Source organism: Prionailurus viverrinus, chromosome E2 (assembly GCF_022837055.1).
Source record: "Prionailurus viverrinus isolate Anna chromosome E2, UM_Priviv_1.0, whole genome shotgun sequence".
NCBI lineage: Eukaryota > Metazoa > Chordata > Mammalia > Carnivora > Felidae > Prionailurus > Prionailurus viverrinus.
In genome coordinates this window covers 52,556,596-52,575,995 of record NC_062575.1, presented here as the reverse complement: position 1 = coordinate 52,575,995, position 19,400 = coordinate 52,556,596, and the positions used below count along the sequence as shown (strand labels likewise).

The window sequence follows — 19,400 nt, the reverse complement described above, 5'->3', positions numbered from 1 at the left end:
CTCAGGGACCCTTGTGCCCTGTGTGTGGGGGAGGTGCTCAGGGACCCTTGTCCCCTGCAGGGGGGGGGGGAGGGGGTGTTCAGGGACCCTTGTGCCCTGCAGGGGAGTGGGGGAAGGTAATCTGGGACCCTTGTGCCCTGTGGGCGGGGGGGGGGGGAGAGAGGGGTGCTCAGGGATCCTTGTGCCCTGCAGGGGGAATGGGGGAGGTGCTCTGGGACCCTTGTCCCCTATGGGGGGGGGGGAGGGGGTGCTCAGGGACCCTTGTCCCCTGAGTGTGGGGGGGTGCTCAGGGACCCTTGTGCCCTGCGGGGGGTGGGGGGAGAGGGGGAGGTGCTCTGGGACCCTTGTGCCCTGCAGGGGAGCGGGGGAAGGTGCTCTGGGCCCGGCAGGAGGGGCCGCCTTCATGTCTCTCAGGTTTGGTTTTTTACAAGATTGATTTATTAACTATGATACATATCACATAAGGCCTTTTCAGTTTTTACACCATTCCCATTGAGACGAATACATTACTTTGTAGCAAATACATGATTTTAAAAAACAAAACCAAACAAAACCACCTCAGTCAGAGATGCTTCAGCCTTGATTGATGGCTGACCATGCACTAATCGGGTTGGAGCCTCAAAAACCCACAACGTGTTTTTTTTTTAAAAAAAAAGGGGGTCTGGAAATTAAGCAAACATTCCTAACACCAACTAGAGGATGATGTCCTGGTTAAAGCCCCTAAAATACAAAGAAATAATTGTTATACTTTCTTTACATACAGTTCTCCACTTTTGCTGCAAAACAGAAATTTGGGCACACGGCCAGACTACTAACACATTTCAATACCATTAATATGCTTTTTTTCCCTCAGGAAACTCAAAATATTTGTTAATTCAACATATATAAAGATCATTTAACATGTGAAAATACAAGTACCAGAAAAATAAGCTGGCAGCAGCACTATTCCAAATTTTCAAACAAGTTTTATTCCCATACAATTCAGAGACATTGCCTTTTTTTTTTTTTTAATGTACACAGGGAACAGGATTCTTTTTTATGCAAACAATAACTTACGCCCTGTCTTGACTACATGAAAGTGGAACATCACTGCCGCGGGCGCCGGCCCAGGGTGGCGGGCGGACGTGGCTCCCGGCTCCTGACTCGGGGGCCGGCGGCCCTCCCCCCATGCCGCCCCCTCTCCGGGGCCAGCGGTCCCGGACTCGACTCGGTCGGTCCTTTCACCTAAGCGCAAACGAGTGGCTTGAACCTGCCAAGCAACAGGAGGGCGGCTCCTCGTCCACCGTCCGCCGAGGCGGCAGGGCCCGGGAGCGAGTGCAGCGCCCGCTGTCCCGGCCCCCAGGGCGCACCGTGCCCACCGCACAGGAATGTGGAGCCCGGCCCCCAGAAAGCCGCCCAGGTCCCTGGGGCTTCCTTCTCTTGGAGAAGCAACGGTGGGCAGAGCCCTCGGCGGGCGGCAGCGAACCAGCGTCCACTCCTTTCTCGGGAACCCCAAGGCAGTGTGGCTGTCCTCGCAGGAGCGGGAGGGGGCACAGAGGGAGAGGGCTTCTACCCAGTGTGGTTTTCAAGTTTCGGGGCCGAGGCTGGAACGCCCTCCAGGCCTCCCTCCCGAGACCCGGGGCCCGGGGCGGAGGCGCGCTGCTCCCAGGACGGCCCCCTCTGCCCACCTGGCAAAGACCAACACGCTCGGCGGGAAGGATCACACCCGGCAGCAGGAAGAGCAGGGTGGCGGTAGGTGTAGACACAGGAAACCGTACGGAGTATCTCTCAGCACTCCAGCACGTCAAGTGACGGGAAGAACGACTCAACAGAGAGCAGGAATAAATGTGCCGCGTGTGATCCCCAACACAACACAGCCAAGAACTCGGGGCGAATTCGCAAGCCACGCCGCGACCCCTTCCTCAGTTGTCAGAGCCTTCTAGAAGGAGCCTTCTGCTCACGACCAAGGGCTGTTCATTTCCACTGAATATCACCACCACATTCTTGTGGATGTCAGGCGCGGGCCAGGCAGAGCGCTCCCAGGCAAACTGCTATTTAGCTGTCGGGCGGGAAGCAAGTCCCATACCTCTGCTGACCTGCTCACCCATTTCGGCCAAGGCTCATTAATGCCTGTCCTGCCCTCGGTTCCAGAGCCGTGGCGCACCTCGCACGAGAATCGTTTGTGAAAACACTTCAGAGCTGACCGCGCCGCATGCACCGGAGGGGTGGGGAGCGACCCATCTAAAGCCGCACGGCCTGACATGGGCCCAGACTTGCCCTTCTGGGTCTTACCCAAGTGCCCATTTGGTATGGACGCTCACTCCCGACCGAGGGGGAAGCCCAGGGCCCAGAACTACCACTAGTGGCAACGCCAACTCAGAGTGACAAGACTAACACCCCCTAGTCCGAGCCTGGAGTCTGGAGCAGCAGAAAACTGGAAGCTCGGTCCCTGGCACTTCCTGTGCACTGTGGCTCTTGTGGGGCACGGGCCACCAGGTCCGCCCCCCACACCCTTTAAAGCCCCGGCAGGGCACAGGGCAGGCATACGAAGGGGCTCCCTGAGCTGGCTGCCAGGGGGCACCGTCGGCCCAGAGGCTGCCCTGGGGAAGGCCGGCTCCTGCTACTCTGGGGAAGGGGAGGGGGAGGGGGAGGGCAAGAGCACAAAGCAAGTATTCCTCCTCCCAGCGCGCCCCCTGCTCCCGCCCCCCACAAAAGTCACCATCTATACATCCGTTAGTCTCAAGAATGAGGGGAACTTGGGGGCTTGTGGAGCCCCCGTGCACAGCCGAGGTGGCAGGTGGTGACGTGGGGCACCTGGCCTGGTGCACCAGCACAAAGTGGGCAGCCGAGGAAACAGGCAGTGGGTGGGGATCAGGCTACTTTTGTCCCCGTCCACAGGAGGGAAGGTGGTCCCAGGCCACGCACACCCAATACCTTGAAGGGCTGCCTTGGGGCGGGGGGGGGGGGGGGGGGGGGGCGTGGACAGGTGGGCACGATCTAGAAAAAGGCTGAGATTAATTCTGTGGAGTCATTTCCTCGCCTGCCCGGGACTTAGAGTGGAGGGAGCTGGAGAGCCAGAGCCACGGGTCTGCCACCACAATCACCCACAAGCCAACCCGGGCCTAAAGCCTCAGGTGCAGATCGGCCAGGAAAGAGAGCCCTCACCCAGCATTTATGTAAAACATCTGTGTACCTTGGGTTTCTTTTTGACTAGTGTTAAAAAGAGGCGGTAAAACTTGCTGGGTAGTATTTTCCAAGCACCTTATGTTGCCGTACGAGAACTCTGAACAGTAAGGTATCCAGCTTATCCAGAGGGAGCAGTTGGCGAGCGCAGGCCCCCCCCCCCCCCCCCCCCGGCCAACAGGAAGTTTTTGGGGCCAGACCGAGGCAGCTTTTTGTCAGGCCACTGGCTGAGGGGACCCAGGGCATCGGGGAACCCACCACAGGCGTTGCTTCTTAAAGTGCAAAGAGGCCCGGAGGCTGTGTGGCACGCAGGGCCCCGAGCCCCACGACCTGGGCCCGGGGCGCCTTTGTGCCAGGCTCCCCCGCTGCAGAGGCCACGGCCCAGCCACGAGGAGTGGAGGGCAGCCAGTATCTGTAGCAGCCTTAGCACGGCGGCTGCACTGGAGAGACGGGTGGGCACTCGAAGGGTTCCCAGTGGGAAGGTGGGAAGGCGGGAAGGGCACGGAGGCTGAGGAGGCGGCCATTTCCCAGGAAGGGCCGGGGAAAGCCACGGGGCTTGTAGTGACGGGCAGGCCCGGCACCCTCCTCACGACTCCGACTGCTTCTGTGACTTCTGCTCCCCCAGGCCCTCAGTCCCTGTGCAGGAACCCGGACCACACTTCCCCGTATGTCACCCACTTCCCGTGAAGTGCCCTAAGCACTGGGTTGGTGGTGTTCGGTGGCCCGGGATGAGGAGGACTAAACCAAGCCCCAGGTGCCCCCAGCGCCCTCAGCTGCACCCTAACAGGGAGACACACACACACACACACACACACACACACACACACACACACACACCCCGCACAGAATAGTGTTTCCACAGCACTGTAGTGTGTTTCAAAGCAGACCAGGATCCAGGCTGGTCTCCCAAGCTCTCCCACCAAGGGCTTAAACTGTCTTCTTGGGAAAAGGGGATCTGCTGACAGGGTATCAGTGGGACCCCAACAGCTTTCCTGGCAGCCACCCCTGGGCATCCCTGTTTCGCTTTTACCAAGGCAAGGGCCACCCGCCCCCCGTTTGCCTCTCCGAGAGGTGGGAGGAGAGCTCAGTCTTGAGGTCTGGATTTTCTTCCTTTCTCTTTTGTGAGTTATCGGAGGGGTTTTCCGTTTTTCTTCCAGCGTTCCCTTGTTTTAAAGGGAACGTAGGCCAGATCCTGTGAAGAGGGAGGGGGCGTGCGCAAGTGGAGGGGAGTCCCACGCTCTTGGTCCGGGCACACAGCCGCCCTCCCCCGGTTCTGACCTGCAGGGGCTACACCCTCAGCACGGTACCTTGGGTGGACAGAGCCGCGGCCCGCGCATTCCCGAGGAGGCCACCGGACAGGTGCCACCCTGACGGGGGTGGAAGTGCAGACGCGGAAGGTGGAAAGAGGTGGACAAAACGGACGGGAATTGTTTTCTGCAGGGACCGATGAGCCCGCCCCGGGGCAGCCCAAATCTCGGAACCTGCTTCCACTGGCAGAGGCCGGGGCTCTGTCCAAGCGGTGAACGATGCCCTGAGGCTGCTGTGCACGGGCAGGCGGGGTAAGTGGTCTGGGGAGCAGTGAGCGTGTAGAGGGTCACGGGGGCCACTGCCTGGCCAGTTCGGTCCTCAAGAAGGTCCAAGTCAGAGAGCAGGGCGCCCTCTGGCTGCTGCCTACGGCCAGCTCCGGGGTCTGCAGCGCCGGGCTCGGGGAGCCTGATGGCCCAGCACAAGGTGTGGACTGGGGCTGGTGCTACCGCTGAGGTCTTGAGAAGGTAACAGGGGAGAGGGGACACTCTCCCCACTCCTACCCCAGTGGACCTGGTTTTGTTCAAGGCCACATGCCACCCCGCGGAAGAGAGAAGGTCACCTTTGGCCCCAGGCCTCGGTGGCTCACAGCGTGTGTTCGGCTTGCAGCTGGGAGGGGAGCAGGGCCTGCATGGGAGACTGGGGCGTGGGTGGAGGCGACTGGGGGGGTGACGGCTGACTCGTGACAGGTGTGGAGGTGAGGAAGGGGACGGTGGAAGCCACGGCGGAGGGGGAGCTGGGCGTGGCACCGGGAGGCTCACTGATGGGCCGATTGTGGAAGAAGAAGGGGCACTGCTGGATGAAGAGCTCGATGATTGTCTGGTAGGTCCGCGTGGCCGTGAGGGCGTCCATGGTGCTGAAGTCGGGTCTCATCAAGGTGGGCCAGAAGCAGATGGAGAGGTTCTCACTGGTCATGAGATTCACCTTGTTGTTGTGGCTGACTCTGTGGGCGACACCAAACTCACGGTCAGGGCTCCACAGGGCAGGGGGCCCCAGATGAGGCTCTCTGCCAGCAGGGACCCTGCCCTGTCCCATGTGTGCTCGTGGTCACTGACAGCCCAGGTTGCTCTGCCCGCCTGCCCGTCTACAGCCTGAACAGAGAAAAGGCCCGAGCACAGCTCTCCCGGGCCTGGCCTGGAAGCCGAGGTCGGAGACCCTCTAGGGGTGGTCCTCTGCCTCGGTGTCGCCACAGGGCCAGCCCCCGAGGAGTGACTCTGAGGTCTTACCTCAGGGACAATCGCCCGGGCCTCAAAGTGTGTGCCACTGCTCTGGCTGCACCGAGAGGGAGCAGGAACCCCATCAAACACTACTCTGGCGAGAGAAGAACAGGTTTGCCTGGAAAACCAACCTACTCTGTCTGTACATAAATCCGGGAAACAGTTACAGGCTTCCTGCCCACACTCCTGCACGTACTCGACGGGTTCGAGCTTCTTCACAGCACACGTACCTTGGCAGTGTTCTGTCACATACCGCGGAGGACCCTGGGCATGCCCGAGGCCACACGGGCCTCTCAGACAGAAGCAGGACGGACATGGGAGGAGGAGTCGAGACCCCAGGATGCCCCTGGTGAGCCAGCCGTGGCCTACTGAGGAGGGAGACGGCAGCCCTATCACTGCCAGGCTGAGGACAGGGCCTTGCTCTGCGTCACGCTGCTGCTCACCGGCCCGGCCCCTGACTAGCGATTTCAGGTGGAGGGAAGACCCGAGGGCAAGCCCGGCCACATACTTGTTCAGGTGAGAGATGACGTATTTGAAGACTTCGTGGTTTTCCTTTGGAAATTTCTTGAGTACTTCCTTAAGGGCGTGCAACTTCTGCTCCCGGTCATTGATTTCTGAGGGAAGAGAAAACCAAAGACTTCCATGGCCACAGCTGGTGGGTGTTACGGGCTCGAGAGATGGCAGTCCCGGGCGGGTGGTGAGACTGGTGGGCCGGGGGCCGCCTAGGGGTGGCCCAGGGCTCTTACACCAGGTCAGCCCCACTCTTCCCCCCGTAAGTCTGCGCCCACAGCGGGCACACCTGGCGGTGGCACCGACCCAGCAACCGGGCCCACCTCGGGGTCCCAGGCCCCTGCTGAAGGGGAGCACTGTGCGCCCGGGGCTTCCTGGCCCCCCCCACCACCCGAGACTCAACGATCCACACAGACTCCCCATACAGAACACCATTCTTCGCTCATCCGGTTGCCCCCGGAGACAGGAATCCCGGTGCAGAAAGCCCGCGTGCTTCCTGAGCAGACGGGTGAGCACTGCCACCCACCCATGCCCACAGACTGTCTAGGGAGGGAGTCTGTCACAAGACCAGGGCTCTGTCCTTTCCCTAGAGACACAAGGACCCCCTACACATCCCCCTATTGGAGGAGCCGATGGAAACAGTGGGGGAATTCTCATGCAGTTCATCAAAGGGCCTATGCACCCCCTTCCCCCACCACCACCCACACTTCGCCCACCATGGAATCCTAATGTAGTGGGAGTGTGAAAACAAGCTAACTCGAGTAAGGGCTTATCCACACCAGGCCTGGTTCAGCAAGTCTTTGCTGTCCTACGAGGAAGGGGCTTGTCGCCCTATTGAGGGATAAGGAATCTCATACCCAGAGAGGTTACAGAGCTGGGACTCAAACATCACTGACTGGCTGTGGATATCGTCTTCCCTGGGATCCCAGTTCCCTTCCCTGAATACGCCCGGCTTATCTTGGCTAGGAGAGCCAGCCTAGACAGATTTCTCCGAGCATGGAAAGAGCCCCCTGTGGCTACTTCTTAGAACTGAAGGTGATCTCTAGCACTCAGAAAAACTAGAGTAGGGCCCAGGAAGAGATAACAGCAATCCCACACTTACGGTTATGGGGGTGGATGAATTGGGGGATCGCTAAAAAAATACGATGGTTCCCGACTGGTTTGGGGGCACAGACTCCTTTGGGCTGGATGTGCGTTCCAGAACCTCTCCCCAGATAGGCCGTGTACAACCCCGTCTACAACCTCTGGAGTTCAAGGACTCGCCCAAACCCATCACATTCCTTAGGAAGCCTGTGGCCTCCAAGTTAAGAACCTCTGCGGTAGGCATTGCCCCTAGAGGGTCACGGTTTGGGGAAGCGCAGGAGGAGCCTGGCTCGAGCTGGGCGAGGAAGGACAGGTGGTGCACGAACGGGGGGGGGGGGGGGGGGGGGGCGGCGGCAAGGGACAGGGGGCCAGGGCCATGCGGTGGGACAGAGCCAAACCCAACCCACACGGTCTTGGGTACAAATTCTGTCCCTGACACCCGCCACCTGTGGGATCTTGGGTCAGTGACACATGTGAGTGTCAGGCCCTTGTCTGTAAAAGGGGCTGGGGATGGTGGTGCCATACTGTGAAAGGAACAGCACACACACAGTAAGCATCTGGAGGTGGTCCGAATGTCAGGAAGCAGCGGGAAGGGAGGCCACAGAGACAGGCAGGGCCGGAGCGACCCAGAGCTTTTGCCGGTAGGCTCACGGTCATGAAACTGGGGAGTTTTAGGACTCAAGATTGGGACTTGATAACAACAGTGTTTTGATAGTGTCTGTCTGTTAGAAAATGACTGAAAAGCCAAGGGAGCGAACTGGGTGGGGTCATTATCACCTTCACTGCTCTGCGCCTAAGATTTATTTTAAGGGTTCCACCTTGAGAGCACGCTTTGTCTCCGGCCTTGAATTTCAAATACTTTTTACTGTTAAACTTCAGTAAAAAGTTTACTTAAAAATAGTACACTGCTCTAGGGAGGATGCGCGATCGTCCTGACACCCGAGAAGCACGGGCAGGGCTCAGAATCTCACTTCATAAAAAAGTGATTGCGCCCCCTTACAGATGCAAGCCCGGCCCAGGTGTCTCCTGGGCGCTGGTGCGGCACAAACGCAGCTGTGTGTTTTCATCAGGCACTTGACCCCTAGGGCGCCTTCACCCAAAAGCGGGTCTCTGCCATCCTGACTAGAGGCAGGAAGCGGGGCTGGAGTGACAGGTGCTGGTCTTCTCCTTCCCATCCATGGTGCCACAGGGATGCTGGCTCCCTTGGTCTTCCTTGGGAGGAGGGAGAGGAGGGGGAGGAGGAGGAGGAGGCAGAGGTGGGGGTACCAGGCTGCCTCGATAGTAACTCACGCCCCTTTCTCAGGAATGCCACGTGGTGCGGCAGCAAGGTGCCCAACGAAGACCTAGATGGTCCCCCCTACTCATGCTTCCCCTCCCTTTCTCTAGCCAGCTTCAGCGTGCAGGTGCTCACGAGAGCTGGGGAGCACAGGGTTTGGCAGGAGGAGCAAGGAAGTCAAGGAGACAACAGGAAGCCTCTCGGTGCAGGGTCCGGCCCTCTGTTGTCTGTCTCACGAAAAACACGGCCCATCTTGCTGACCACCTTCTGACTTCATCTCGCTCACCTCCCCCCTCAAGCAAGCGAATCTTCTTCCCGGTGCTCGGGACGCCAGTGATTTCTTCCTCTGCACAGGCCAGAGTGCTAGCGGGGCAGCTTCGGAGCTGCTGTCTGTGCAGCCCTCACCGCACTAGGCTCACCCTACACGCTGGCTGGGGCGACGCCAAGAGGCAGCGCCAAGGACGTAAGACCGGTGGGGGGAGGGCGGCCGGGCACAGGCTCCGTCTCCCGGTCCCCCACGTCTGCTCCGGGTCCCCTGCCTTCTGCCAGGCCGCAGCGCTCTCCGGCTTCAGATCCTCTTTGAAGGACGACTCGGGTGGTGAGGGGCCCTCTACAGGGCAAGGACCCCCCCCCCCCAGCTAACATGTCATACTTGTGAAATGAGGTCTCAGCTGACGGAGATGGCAAGACGGGTTCAGAAGAGGCATTTTCAGGCCAGCTGAACCAAGGCAAAATCTTTACACAGACCAGGCAATTTAGAACCAATTTAGAACTAACACATACCCTAAGAACTCGGGAGGAAGAGAAGGGGACAGCCAGAGGCCACAGCCTAGAGGTTAGCTCGCCACACCCCTCACAGTATACAGAGAAACTAAGGCTCAGAGAAGTAAGAATATGGGCCCAAGGTCACACAAATTGCTGTCAGGGATCTCGATCCCACACACAGCCCCTGCCTTGGCCGTGCCGCCCTGCTGCCCACGTCATCCCAGGCCATCAGACAGGCTCTAGGCTTGGACCTGCTGCCGCCCCACACAGTGCCTGGAGGAAAATCTGATGGCCTTCGACCATCTTGCACACCTGCACCACCAGCAGAGGAAAAAAGTGGCTCAAGGTCACAGCACCCTCTCAGTGAAGCACGCAAGCACGTACAGCATGCACCCTCTACCTCTCCCTCAGGTACAAAACGAATCCAAGGCCAAGATTTCACTCCGCTGGGCTTGGAATGGAAGATTCTGGGTATCTCTCTCCGGGAGGCGTGACCCTGCAGTAACTTGTTTCATGCCTCCTACCCCGCCAGACCGAGGCAGGGACTACACACTCCTCTGTCCCTGTCCCACACAGGGCCTGGTACGTGCCAGGATGTGAGTGAGGAACACCCCTGTGACCTTAAGCAGCTATCTCGACAGACAAGAGGAGGCACGATCCCAGGATGTTTACCACCTCTAGCTGTAAGGCACCCCGTCTCCCAGTGGGAATGGTAAGACGGGAGCCAGCGCCCTGAACCACTTGGGTCCCACATCCCTTTGACAATCTGATGGAAGCTGCTGGTCTTCTCTGTACACTAAACTGCACATATGGAGCTTTACAAGTAGTTACGGGGCTAATGAGGCCCCGGAACCAAAGGTCCTTAGGCTCAGAACTTCTGGACCAAGACAGGGCTAGCTTTACGTCCCTCTGGCACGAAGGACCTAGGACAGGACTGGCTGGACCGGAGGGACTCTAAATAGGTGGTGGTGAGGCTGGCGGTGTCATAAGAGGAGGAGGGGAAGACGTGGGGCAAGAACGAATGATAATATTTGGCGAAGGCCAGGATGAGGGGTGCGTGTGAGATGAACAGGGAACCCAAAGCCCTTTTCTCCGCCTCCTGAAATCCTGGTCCTCCCTGAAGCCACAGCTCAGGTGCCATCTCTTCCACGAAGCCCTCCACCCTGCATTTTCTACCCTTCCAGCTCAGCTGGCTTCATTCTGTCTGGCAGGTAACTAACGTATGCACCCTGGCAGGGCAGGGACGACGTCTCTGCATGGAAGGTCAAGCCCCAGCGTGCCACTCCCCAGCAGTGTGGGTGACGGATGCTACTGCCACTCATTTCTGAGTCACCCACACATCACCTTGAGTGTGGTAGGAAGATAAATGGTAAATAATCACAAAAATCTCTATTTGTGCACACATTTTCAGCAATGTTCAATATTGTGAAATTCTGGAGCTAACAAAACAATTTGATAGTGACCTTGATATTTGTTGTGATGGAATCTGAAACCATTCTCAAGCCCTGAACACACAGACACAACAGCTCTTAGTATTAAGTGGGAAGAGCTGGTCAAGTTGACGTTGCCATGGAAACCCAGCCAGGCTGGGAATAGCTACTTTGGGCTTGAGAATCTTCGTTTCATAATGTCCCTTAACACTAACACTGGTACTGCCTACTTGGTGCCCCTGGCTCAGTTAAAGCCACCCCAGGACATACACAGCCCACCTTCACTCAACTGCTGTGGCCTTGAAAGGTGCCATGTCAGCGAGATCCTCTCCACCCTCCTGCCCCCAGGTTCAAGACAACGGAACCCCAGCTGACTAGCTCGGGCACAGGAAACACACAATGGGAAGAGGAAGCAGAAATCTCCACCCTTTTCCAGGCTGCTGCAGCAAGGGGCTCCCTTTCTCAGCAGTGGAGACTAGGGAAGCTGCTGTAGGAAGGGCAGCTGATTCTCTATCAATAACACCTCCCTCTCCTGCCCCCCCCCCCCACCCCTCCAAAAACAAAAAGATGCTATGTTAGCAGTTCCTGCAGAGACAATGGGATTCTGTCGGGTGCCAGGACTCTACAAGCCTCTAGATGGCGCCAAGTCAAGACAAATGCTGACAGGAATCCACTGGCTCCAGGAGGGGAGTACCAGCCCGCACCTTTTCTCCCGAACTTCCGCCAAGAGACAAGCTTAGGTGGAGAGAAAGCTGGCTCCACATAGAGATTTCCTATGTGGTTCACATCTGGGCCAGCCTGGAGCCTGCTGGAGGAGTCTTTGGACAGCAGGATCAGAGCAGCAGCTGGCACCTGTCCCCGCCCAACTCATCTTGGAGAAACCCGGACTCCTATCCAGAGAAAGCAGGTGGGAAAGAAGGCCCGGCAACCCTACGACAGCCCCAGAACCATGCGCTCCTGCCCCATCCGTGATGGGCTTGGATAAGATCAGGAGCTGTGAGAGATTTCAATCCACCGAGACCATGAGGATAAAGCAAGGCAAAGGTGGCACCCAGGTTGTGAAAGTTAGCACCGCGGAGTACGTAGACCATGGAAAGGTGACCCCAGGGGCCCCGCAGTTCTGGCAGCAGCCAGGTTCTGACCTGGGCACCCTCACATTTCAGGGGTGGACTTTTGTCGGCACGTCCATTTCCTGAAGCCACTAAGAATCTGTGACCTAAGACTTAAAACCCTGATTTGCGACTGCCCCCAAATTTCTGCCTCCACCACCTGCCTTGTGAGTAAACCATGCTTGCTTGAAACTCCCTCTTCTGAGTTGGGCACTGATGAGATGAGACTAAAGTCCTGTGTGGTCCAAGGAACATGGCTCCTTTTCCTCTTCCCCACCTCCATGGTCACCGGCCAAGACACTCCCTTCTGCAGCTGCGCAGCGATGGCTCCTTCTGGGGGTCCCGGCCCACCAGAGCCGCACAGCAGGAAGGATGCCTCTGACTAAAAAAGGTAAAAAGTGCCACAAGGTGGGAAGCTGCAGTACTACACAAAGTCCGGGAAAGGCTGCCCAGAGGGAAGGCTCCCAATCGGGTGGACAGATGCCTCCTGAGAGAAGCAGGTCAGGGTGGAAACAGCTGGCAGGGCGGGCAGGATGGCACACAAAGGTCACCATTAAAACCAGAGGTGCTGGGGCACCCGGCGGCTCAGTCGGTTAAGCATCCGGCATCGATTCAAGTCATGATCTCATGGCTTGTGAGTTGGAGCCCTGTGTAGGGCTCTGTGCTCAGGGCCTGGAGCCTGCTTTGGATTCTGTCTCCCTCCCTTTGCCCCTCCCCCGCTTGCTCGCTCTCACTCTCTCTCTCAAATATAAATAAACATTAAAAAAATTAAAAACAACAACAACAAACAAAAAACCAGAGGTGCTGCCCTGCCACCCCCCCGGCCATTGATCATCTGGTCAGGGCAACTGGAACCATCCCTTTCCCCCCAGAGGTGGGCTGGCCCCAGACTACATGCTAACTTCCTTGTAAGAGGGATGGGCAAGCAGAGGGGAAAAGAAATACCTGCCCCCTTTAACAGGTCTCTTACCGCCCTGCCTCGAGGTCTCTCCTAATATTTCATAAATAGGAGCGGGGACAGGGCTGTAGGGAAACTAAGGGTCAGGGAACATTGTGTCGACCACGCTTACACTTTGAACAAGCATAGGAGCAGACTTGACCCAAGTCTGCTACAAAACCAGGCTAGTACGTCGTGGGGTTTTGGGGGAACCTGCAACGATTTTGCTAGAATGCTTAGAAAAGCATCTCTGGTCTACAAAGGTGGGGGTGGGGGTGGGGGCTGATCTACAAGCCCCCACGGCATCATCCTTAGTTAGTTCCCTGTCCTTCTATCCTTCCAACCTCAGCTCTAAGAGCCAGCGTGTCTGTTCCCTGAGCGCAGAACTCATTCTACGGACGCTCAGCTCCTCTCCCTTAGTTCAACAAACACAGTCGGCCTGGAGTGCTGCCTGGGCCCACGAGCCGGGCTGGGTTACCAGTACTCACTGTGTGCCTCCACCAGATCAATCTGCATGTTGTACGGGACCAGGGGGTCTGGCAGCTCTGAGAAAAAGCTCTTCATGGCACCAGCCACGGTATTCACTGTAAAGTCTTTCTCTGCCAAATCCAGGTTGTGGTCTGAAAGGAAGTGGGGAGAGTGAGGTCAGTCTAAGCTGGAAAGAAGCAAAAGGAAAACTCAGTGCTTGGAGAAAGGCAGAGAAACCTCGAAGACCCTGGGATGCTGCCCAGGGCTGGCCTGGAGCCTGGGCAGGGACTCAGGATTATCAAAGACTGAACAGGAGGTGGCATTCCCTGCTAAAAAAAAAAAAAAAAAAGCTGTGAGATTCGCAGACAGAGGCTGACACCCAATGCCTCCTTCCAAGGTCATCCTTTGAATAAAGCAGCTTCACCCCCTCCTTCTGTCCTCCTTTTCCTTACACCCCCCCGCCCCCCCCTTGGAAAATCAAAGGACTTTCCTAAAAGGTTGGCTTGCTTTTCACGGTGGGTTACAGAATGTTACCAATAATCTCAGCTCCATCCTTATTCCTTAAGGTGGCAGGGTGAGCAGACTCCTCTTTCTCCCTCTGCCCCTCCCAGCTTATGAAACCAATGACCTCTGTGTCTTCACTTTTCTTTAAATACTTTATTACATTCCCGATTTACAAGAAATCATCTACTGTTAGACACCAGCTATTTCCATTTGGGGCGGTAGAAACCATTAACAGATTCTTGCATACATACAAGTACATAACTGAGTGTGTGGCTCTACCCTCGTGCTGACGTCAGGCCTCCCATCCTGCAAGATTCCTTAGCGCGTGCCCTCCCCGCACCGCTGGCTAACCGGCTGGCCGTGGCGGGGTTGGGGGCCTGCTCCTGGCCGCTGCTCTGTCCCACACGCCCACGCGGGCTGCCTGGCTTCAGAATCTGGCTTGGTCTCCTCAGGCCCAGCCACACGCTGGGTTGGACCCTACTCTGATCTGCAGCTTACTTTCCTCTCTGGCTGGTGACATCTGAGAACTTTCATCGCTGTGGCTCGTTTGCTTCTGGCACCAGTGGGTGTGACTTCTCAGCCCATAGTGTGCTCAGTTCTAAGACTCAGAGTTTAGCTCTCTGGCTTCAGACCTCTGAGACCCAGCTTTGGAGACAGGAGTCCCGGCCAAGAGCCAGTCTAACTCATGAGACTTCAGCTTTGGGAGTCTGGGTCCCAACGCTCAGCTGATCATAAACGTTCCCTCGCTTTGTCTCTCTCGTGCAGGGACTCTGCGAGGAGGGGAGTCATGGCTGAGGGTATTCCTGGGGTTGGCAAAACGGGACTATTGCTGCAACCCAACTTCAGATTATGTGTCTGCAATTACGCCCCGGGGGCCCAGGGCAAGGGAAGCAAGGCCCTTGAGAGGTGACGGAGGCACATGTTGCCCTTCCCAGGGTGAGAGAAGCAAGGCACCTCGAGAGGTGACCTGGAATACGGTCAGTGGACGGTGACACGGGGGAGCAGCGGGCTGACTCGGGTTCGGCGCGGGGAATGCTTCCGTCTGGCGGCAGGGCTCGTTCCCCTCCCCTCCGAGTGGCAGTGTGACCTCGGAGGGAAGGGTAACCGGGGCCAAATGCTTTCTCTTTCTCAGTCACCAGGCCAGCACCTCTTGGCTCCGGGGCTGTGCGCGGCAGGACACCCCGGCAATTTGGCTGTCCCGTCCCCCCTGACCGGCTCGAGCCTCCGATGCTCAGCCAGGCTGTGGCCTCACCTTGATCAAACTGTCTCTGCAGACTCTCCATCTCCGACTTATTCCCGCTGACCCGGTAGATCCCTTCTGTGCTCAGTCCTGAGGAGAAACAAACCGGTATCTTAGGAGCAGGGAGTGCAGGGAATGAGCAGGACTGGACTTGAGCAAAGACGGGGCGATTCCGTGAGGAGCCCACACGGGGGAGGAAGAGGGCGAAGCACAGACTTTCCTAGATGCTTCAACCCACTCCCCCCATTTTCGTTTTTACTTCAATATTTAAAAATATTTTTTGTGGGGTGCCTGGGTGGCGCAGTCAGTTAAGCGTCTGACTTCAGCCAGGTCACGATCTCGCGGTCCGTGAGTTCGAGCCCCGCGTCGGGCTCTGGGCTGATGGCTCAGAGCCTGGAGCCTGCTTCCGATTCTGTGTCTCCCTCTCTCTCTGCCCCTCCCCCGTTCATGCTCTGTCTCTCTCTGTCTCAAAAATAAATAAAACGTTAAAAAAAATTAAAAAAAAAAATAAATAAAAATATTTTTTTGTAAAAATTAAAATAATATAGAGGTACCTCAGCTAAAGATAATTTTTGTCCACATCTTGATGTATATTCTTGTATTTTAATTAAAAACTTCAGGGGCGCCTGGGTGGCGCAGTCGGTTAAGCGTCCGACTTCAGCCAGGTCACGATCTCGCGGTCCCTGAGTTCGAGCCCTGCGTCGGGCTCTGGGCTGATGGCTCGGAGCCTGGAGCCTGTTTCCAATTCTGTGTCTCCCTCTCTCTCTGCCCCTCCCCCGTTCATGCTCTGTCTCTCTCTGTCCCAAAAATAAATAAATGTTGAAAAAAAAAAAATAAAAAAAAAAAAATAAAAACTTCAAAACAATTTTTTTCAGTGTTTATTTACTTTTGAGACAGAGAGAGACAGAGCATGAACGGGGCAGGGTCAGAGAGAGAGGGAGACACAGGATGGGAAGCAGGCTCCAGGCTCCAAGCTGTCAGCACAGAGCCCGACGTGGGGCTCAAACCCACAGACTGCGAGATCATGACCTGAGCCGAAGTCGGACGCTCAACCGACTGAGACACCCAGATGCCCCTAATTAAAAACTTTTAAAAATATTTATTTTGGGGAGAGCACAAGCAGGGGAGGGGCAGAAAGAGGGGGACAGAGGAACCAAGGCAGGCTCTGCACTGACAGCAGCGAGCCAGATGTGGGACTCAAACTCACGAACTGTGAGATCGTGACCTGAGCCGAAGGTGGACGCTCAAACGACTGAGCCACCCAGGTGCCCCTTAATTTTCTTTTCTTTTTTTTTTTGAAATTTTTAACGTTTATTTATTTTAGAGACAGAGCATGAACAGGGGAAGGTCAAAGAGAGAGGGAGACATAGAAGCTGAAACAGGCTCCAGGCTCTGAGCTGTCAGCACAGAGCCTGACGTGGAGCTCAAACTCAGACTGTGAGATCATGACCTGAGCCAAAGTCGGACGCTTAACCAACTGAGCCACCCAGGCGCCCCCTTAATTTTCTTTTAAAGTAGGCTCCTTGCCCAATGTGGCGCTTGAACTCACAACCCCGAGAATAAGAGTTCCATATTCTACCGACTGAGCCAGCCAGGTGTCCCTTGAGTTTTAATTTTAATTTTTTTTTTAAAATGGGAGATAATGCTGTGTTTTAACCTGACCTTCTCACTTACAAAGTTATGTTGTGGGCTTATTCTAATCATTAACTATTCTTTTTTTTTTTTTTTTTTAACGTTTATTTATTTTTGGGACAGAGAGAGACAGAGCATGAACGGGGGAGGGGCAGAGAGAGAGGGAGACACAGAATCGGAAACTGGCTCCAGGCTCCGAGCCATCAGCCCAGAGCCTGACGTGGGGCTCGAACTCCCGGACCGCGAGATCGTGACCTGGCTGAAGTCGGACGCTTAACCGACTGCGCCACCCAGGCGCCCCTCATTAACTATTCTTTACAACATGATTTTAATGACATCAAAGTATACAGTAACTTTAAAAACAGTCCTATTGTTAATCATTTAGTTTTTCCTGAGTTTTTTTTTTTTTCCTGTTTAAATACCCCACAATTATGTTTCTTCTGTTTTCTGGAAAGCTAGTAAGTTTAACAGATTCTTGGCAATGTGTGTTTCTTACTTTGTCAATTTCCTATTCATGTTCTTGTCATTCTTTTTATTAAAAAAATTTTAATGTTTATTTATCTTTGAGAGAGAGAGAGACAGAGAGAGAGAGAGAGCGAGAGCGAGAGCGTGAGCAGAGAGAGAAGGAGACACAGAATCCAAAGAATGCTCCAGGCTCTGAGCTGTCAGCACAGAGCCCGACGCAGGGCTCGAACTCGTAAACTGTGATATCATGACCTGAGCTGAAGTCGGAAGCTCAACCGACTGAGCCACCCAAGTGTCCCTAATTTTTAAAAAATGTTTATTTTTGAGGGGGGGGAGAGGGGGGGTGGAGATTGGGCATGACAGCATGAGCAGGGGAAGGGCAGAGAGAGAGGGAGAGACAGAATCCGAAACAGGCTCCGGGCTCTGAGCTGTCACAACAGAGCCTGATGTGGGGCTCGAACCCAGAAACTGTGAGATCATGACCTGAGCCAAAGTCGGACGCTTAACCGACTGAGCCACCCAGGCGCCCCTGTTCTTGTCATTCTTGTTCATTTTTTATGAATGGTCCCTCTCACTGTGTACTTGAAAGAGGCCTCTGAATAGTAAGGAACTATGTTAATGTTACAACATTCTCCCTTTTTGTTATGTGTCTTCTAAATATGTATAATGAATTTTTTGAGGTATGTAATTTAAAATTTTTAGGTTTCCAGGACCAGTCTGTTTCTTTAACATGTCTCCCTTTGTCTTTAAACATTTTTTTAAAAGTTTGTTTATTTTGAGAGAGACAGCCCGGGCAGTGGAGGAGCAGAGAGAGGGAGAGAGAGAGAGAATCCCAGGCAGGCTCTGTGCTATCAGTTCAGAGAGCCTGATGAGGTGCTCTATCTCACGAACTGTGAGATCATGACCTGAACTGAGACCAAGAGTCAACCGACACTCAACTGACTGAGGCACCGAGGCGCCCGGATGTCTCCCTTTGTTTTTATCTTTGAACAGCTTTTCCTATTTTTAGAGCAGGTACTCTCTATTTCTTTCTTGTTCTTTTATATATATATTTTTTTCACTTAGCTCTGTGATCCTCTTATAACCGATTTAGTATATACAGCGTTAGGTAAGGAAAAAAAATCCTAAAATGTAGTTAAGTAATACAGAAGAACATAAAGGATCAGGTCAGAGACTGACTCACCCCACCCTTCAGCTCTCAACCCCTCGGCACAGGAAGCACCGCTCAGGTTAAAGTGGAGTCCAGGCCCTGGCTACTGCCTCCACTGTCCTCATCTCAGGGAAGGAGAGGCCGCGGCTGTGCCCGAGACCACAGTTCTAAAGGACGAGGAAGTCACAGTGAAGAGCAGAGTGGGATCTCATGGCTAAACCAAGCCTGGCCCCTTCTGAAGACTACGGTTTCGAGCAACCCTGGCTAGCTGAAGGGGCCCTGAGGATGTGCCCCGGAGCCAACACCAGAAGGCAGTGTGGGCAGTGGAGACGGGACCCGGCCCGGAAGTCAATTAGTGAGCCCCTGAGAGCCAAGTGTCTCAATGTCAGTTATCACCGTAATTACTGCCTCTGGAGAGGCACCCATCAGGCAAGATAAAAGCAGCAGCCTATTTCTGGGGCCCCACAATAGTAGCAGGTGAACTCTAAAGAACATCGAAGCAAGAGTCATCAATTCTCTGGCTTAAAAGCTGTTAATTGCACATAGGCCTTTCACCCCAGAGAAAAGGGGGTTAACGGGCCAGCCGTAAGGACACCCTACCTTGCAGTGCCTGGCTACAAAGGAGCTGCCCTCACTGCATTTGTGGGGAGGGAGAAGTACGTACACTTTCCAAACCTGAGGCCCCAGACGAACCCCGCTCGGCAACCTTGCTCACTGCCTCCCTTCGGCACTGACGTTTCTTGAGTGTCTCTATGTTGTGCACTGAGCCGGGTGCTTCCCCACCACATCCACCTACCACTCACTCACTCACTCAATAAACGACGATGCCCCTGAACCCTCCAGCCCTTATGGTAGGAGCTGCTGGACAGTGAGAACACAGATGAGAAAAGGAAGATTCTAAAAGGTGAAATCCTCGCCCCAAACTGCACAGATGATAAGAAGCCCAAGTCCAGGGCCTCTGTCACCCTTCTGCCTCAGTGCTGTTCCGGAAGATGTCTGGCATCTACCCAACAGGTTGGGGTCCAGACCACAGTCTTCCCCGCGGAAGATATGCCACACTTGAGTGAAGTCCATTGGTCCTCGCCATTCTGGGTCGCTTTTGAGATGGCACATCCCCTAATGCTGTCAACCCCCAAAGGTCAGAGTC

The 19,400-nt window shown here is 55.4% G+C and overlaps 1 protein-coding gene across 1 annotated transcript in view; it reads right to left on the bottom strand.

Moving 5' to 3' along the window:
* Positions 1-527: 527 nt before the first annotated feature.
* The window catches only part of ARHGAP35 (Rho GTPase activating protein 35), a 125,450-nt gene continuing 106,577 nt past the window's right edge, over positions 528-19,400 (bottom strand). Inside the window, exons 4-7 of the mRNA XM_047835419.1 lie at positions 15,019-15,096; positions 13,283-13,414; positions 6,193-6,298; positions 528-5,410 (exon numbers count right to left, since the gene is read on the bottom strand). Coding sequence (XP_047691375.1) covers positions 5,053-5,410; positions 6,193-6,298; positions 13,283-13,414; positions 15,019-15,096 — 674 coding nt within the window. The 3' untranslated portion in view covers positions 528-5,052. The remainder of the gene's footprint in view (positions 5,411-6,192; positions 6,299-13,282; positions 13,415-15,018; positions 15,097-19,400) is intronic.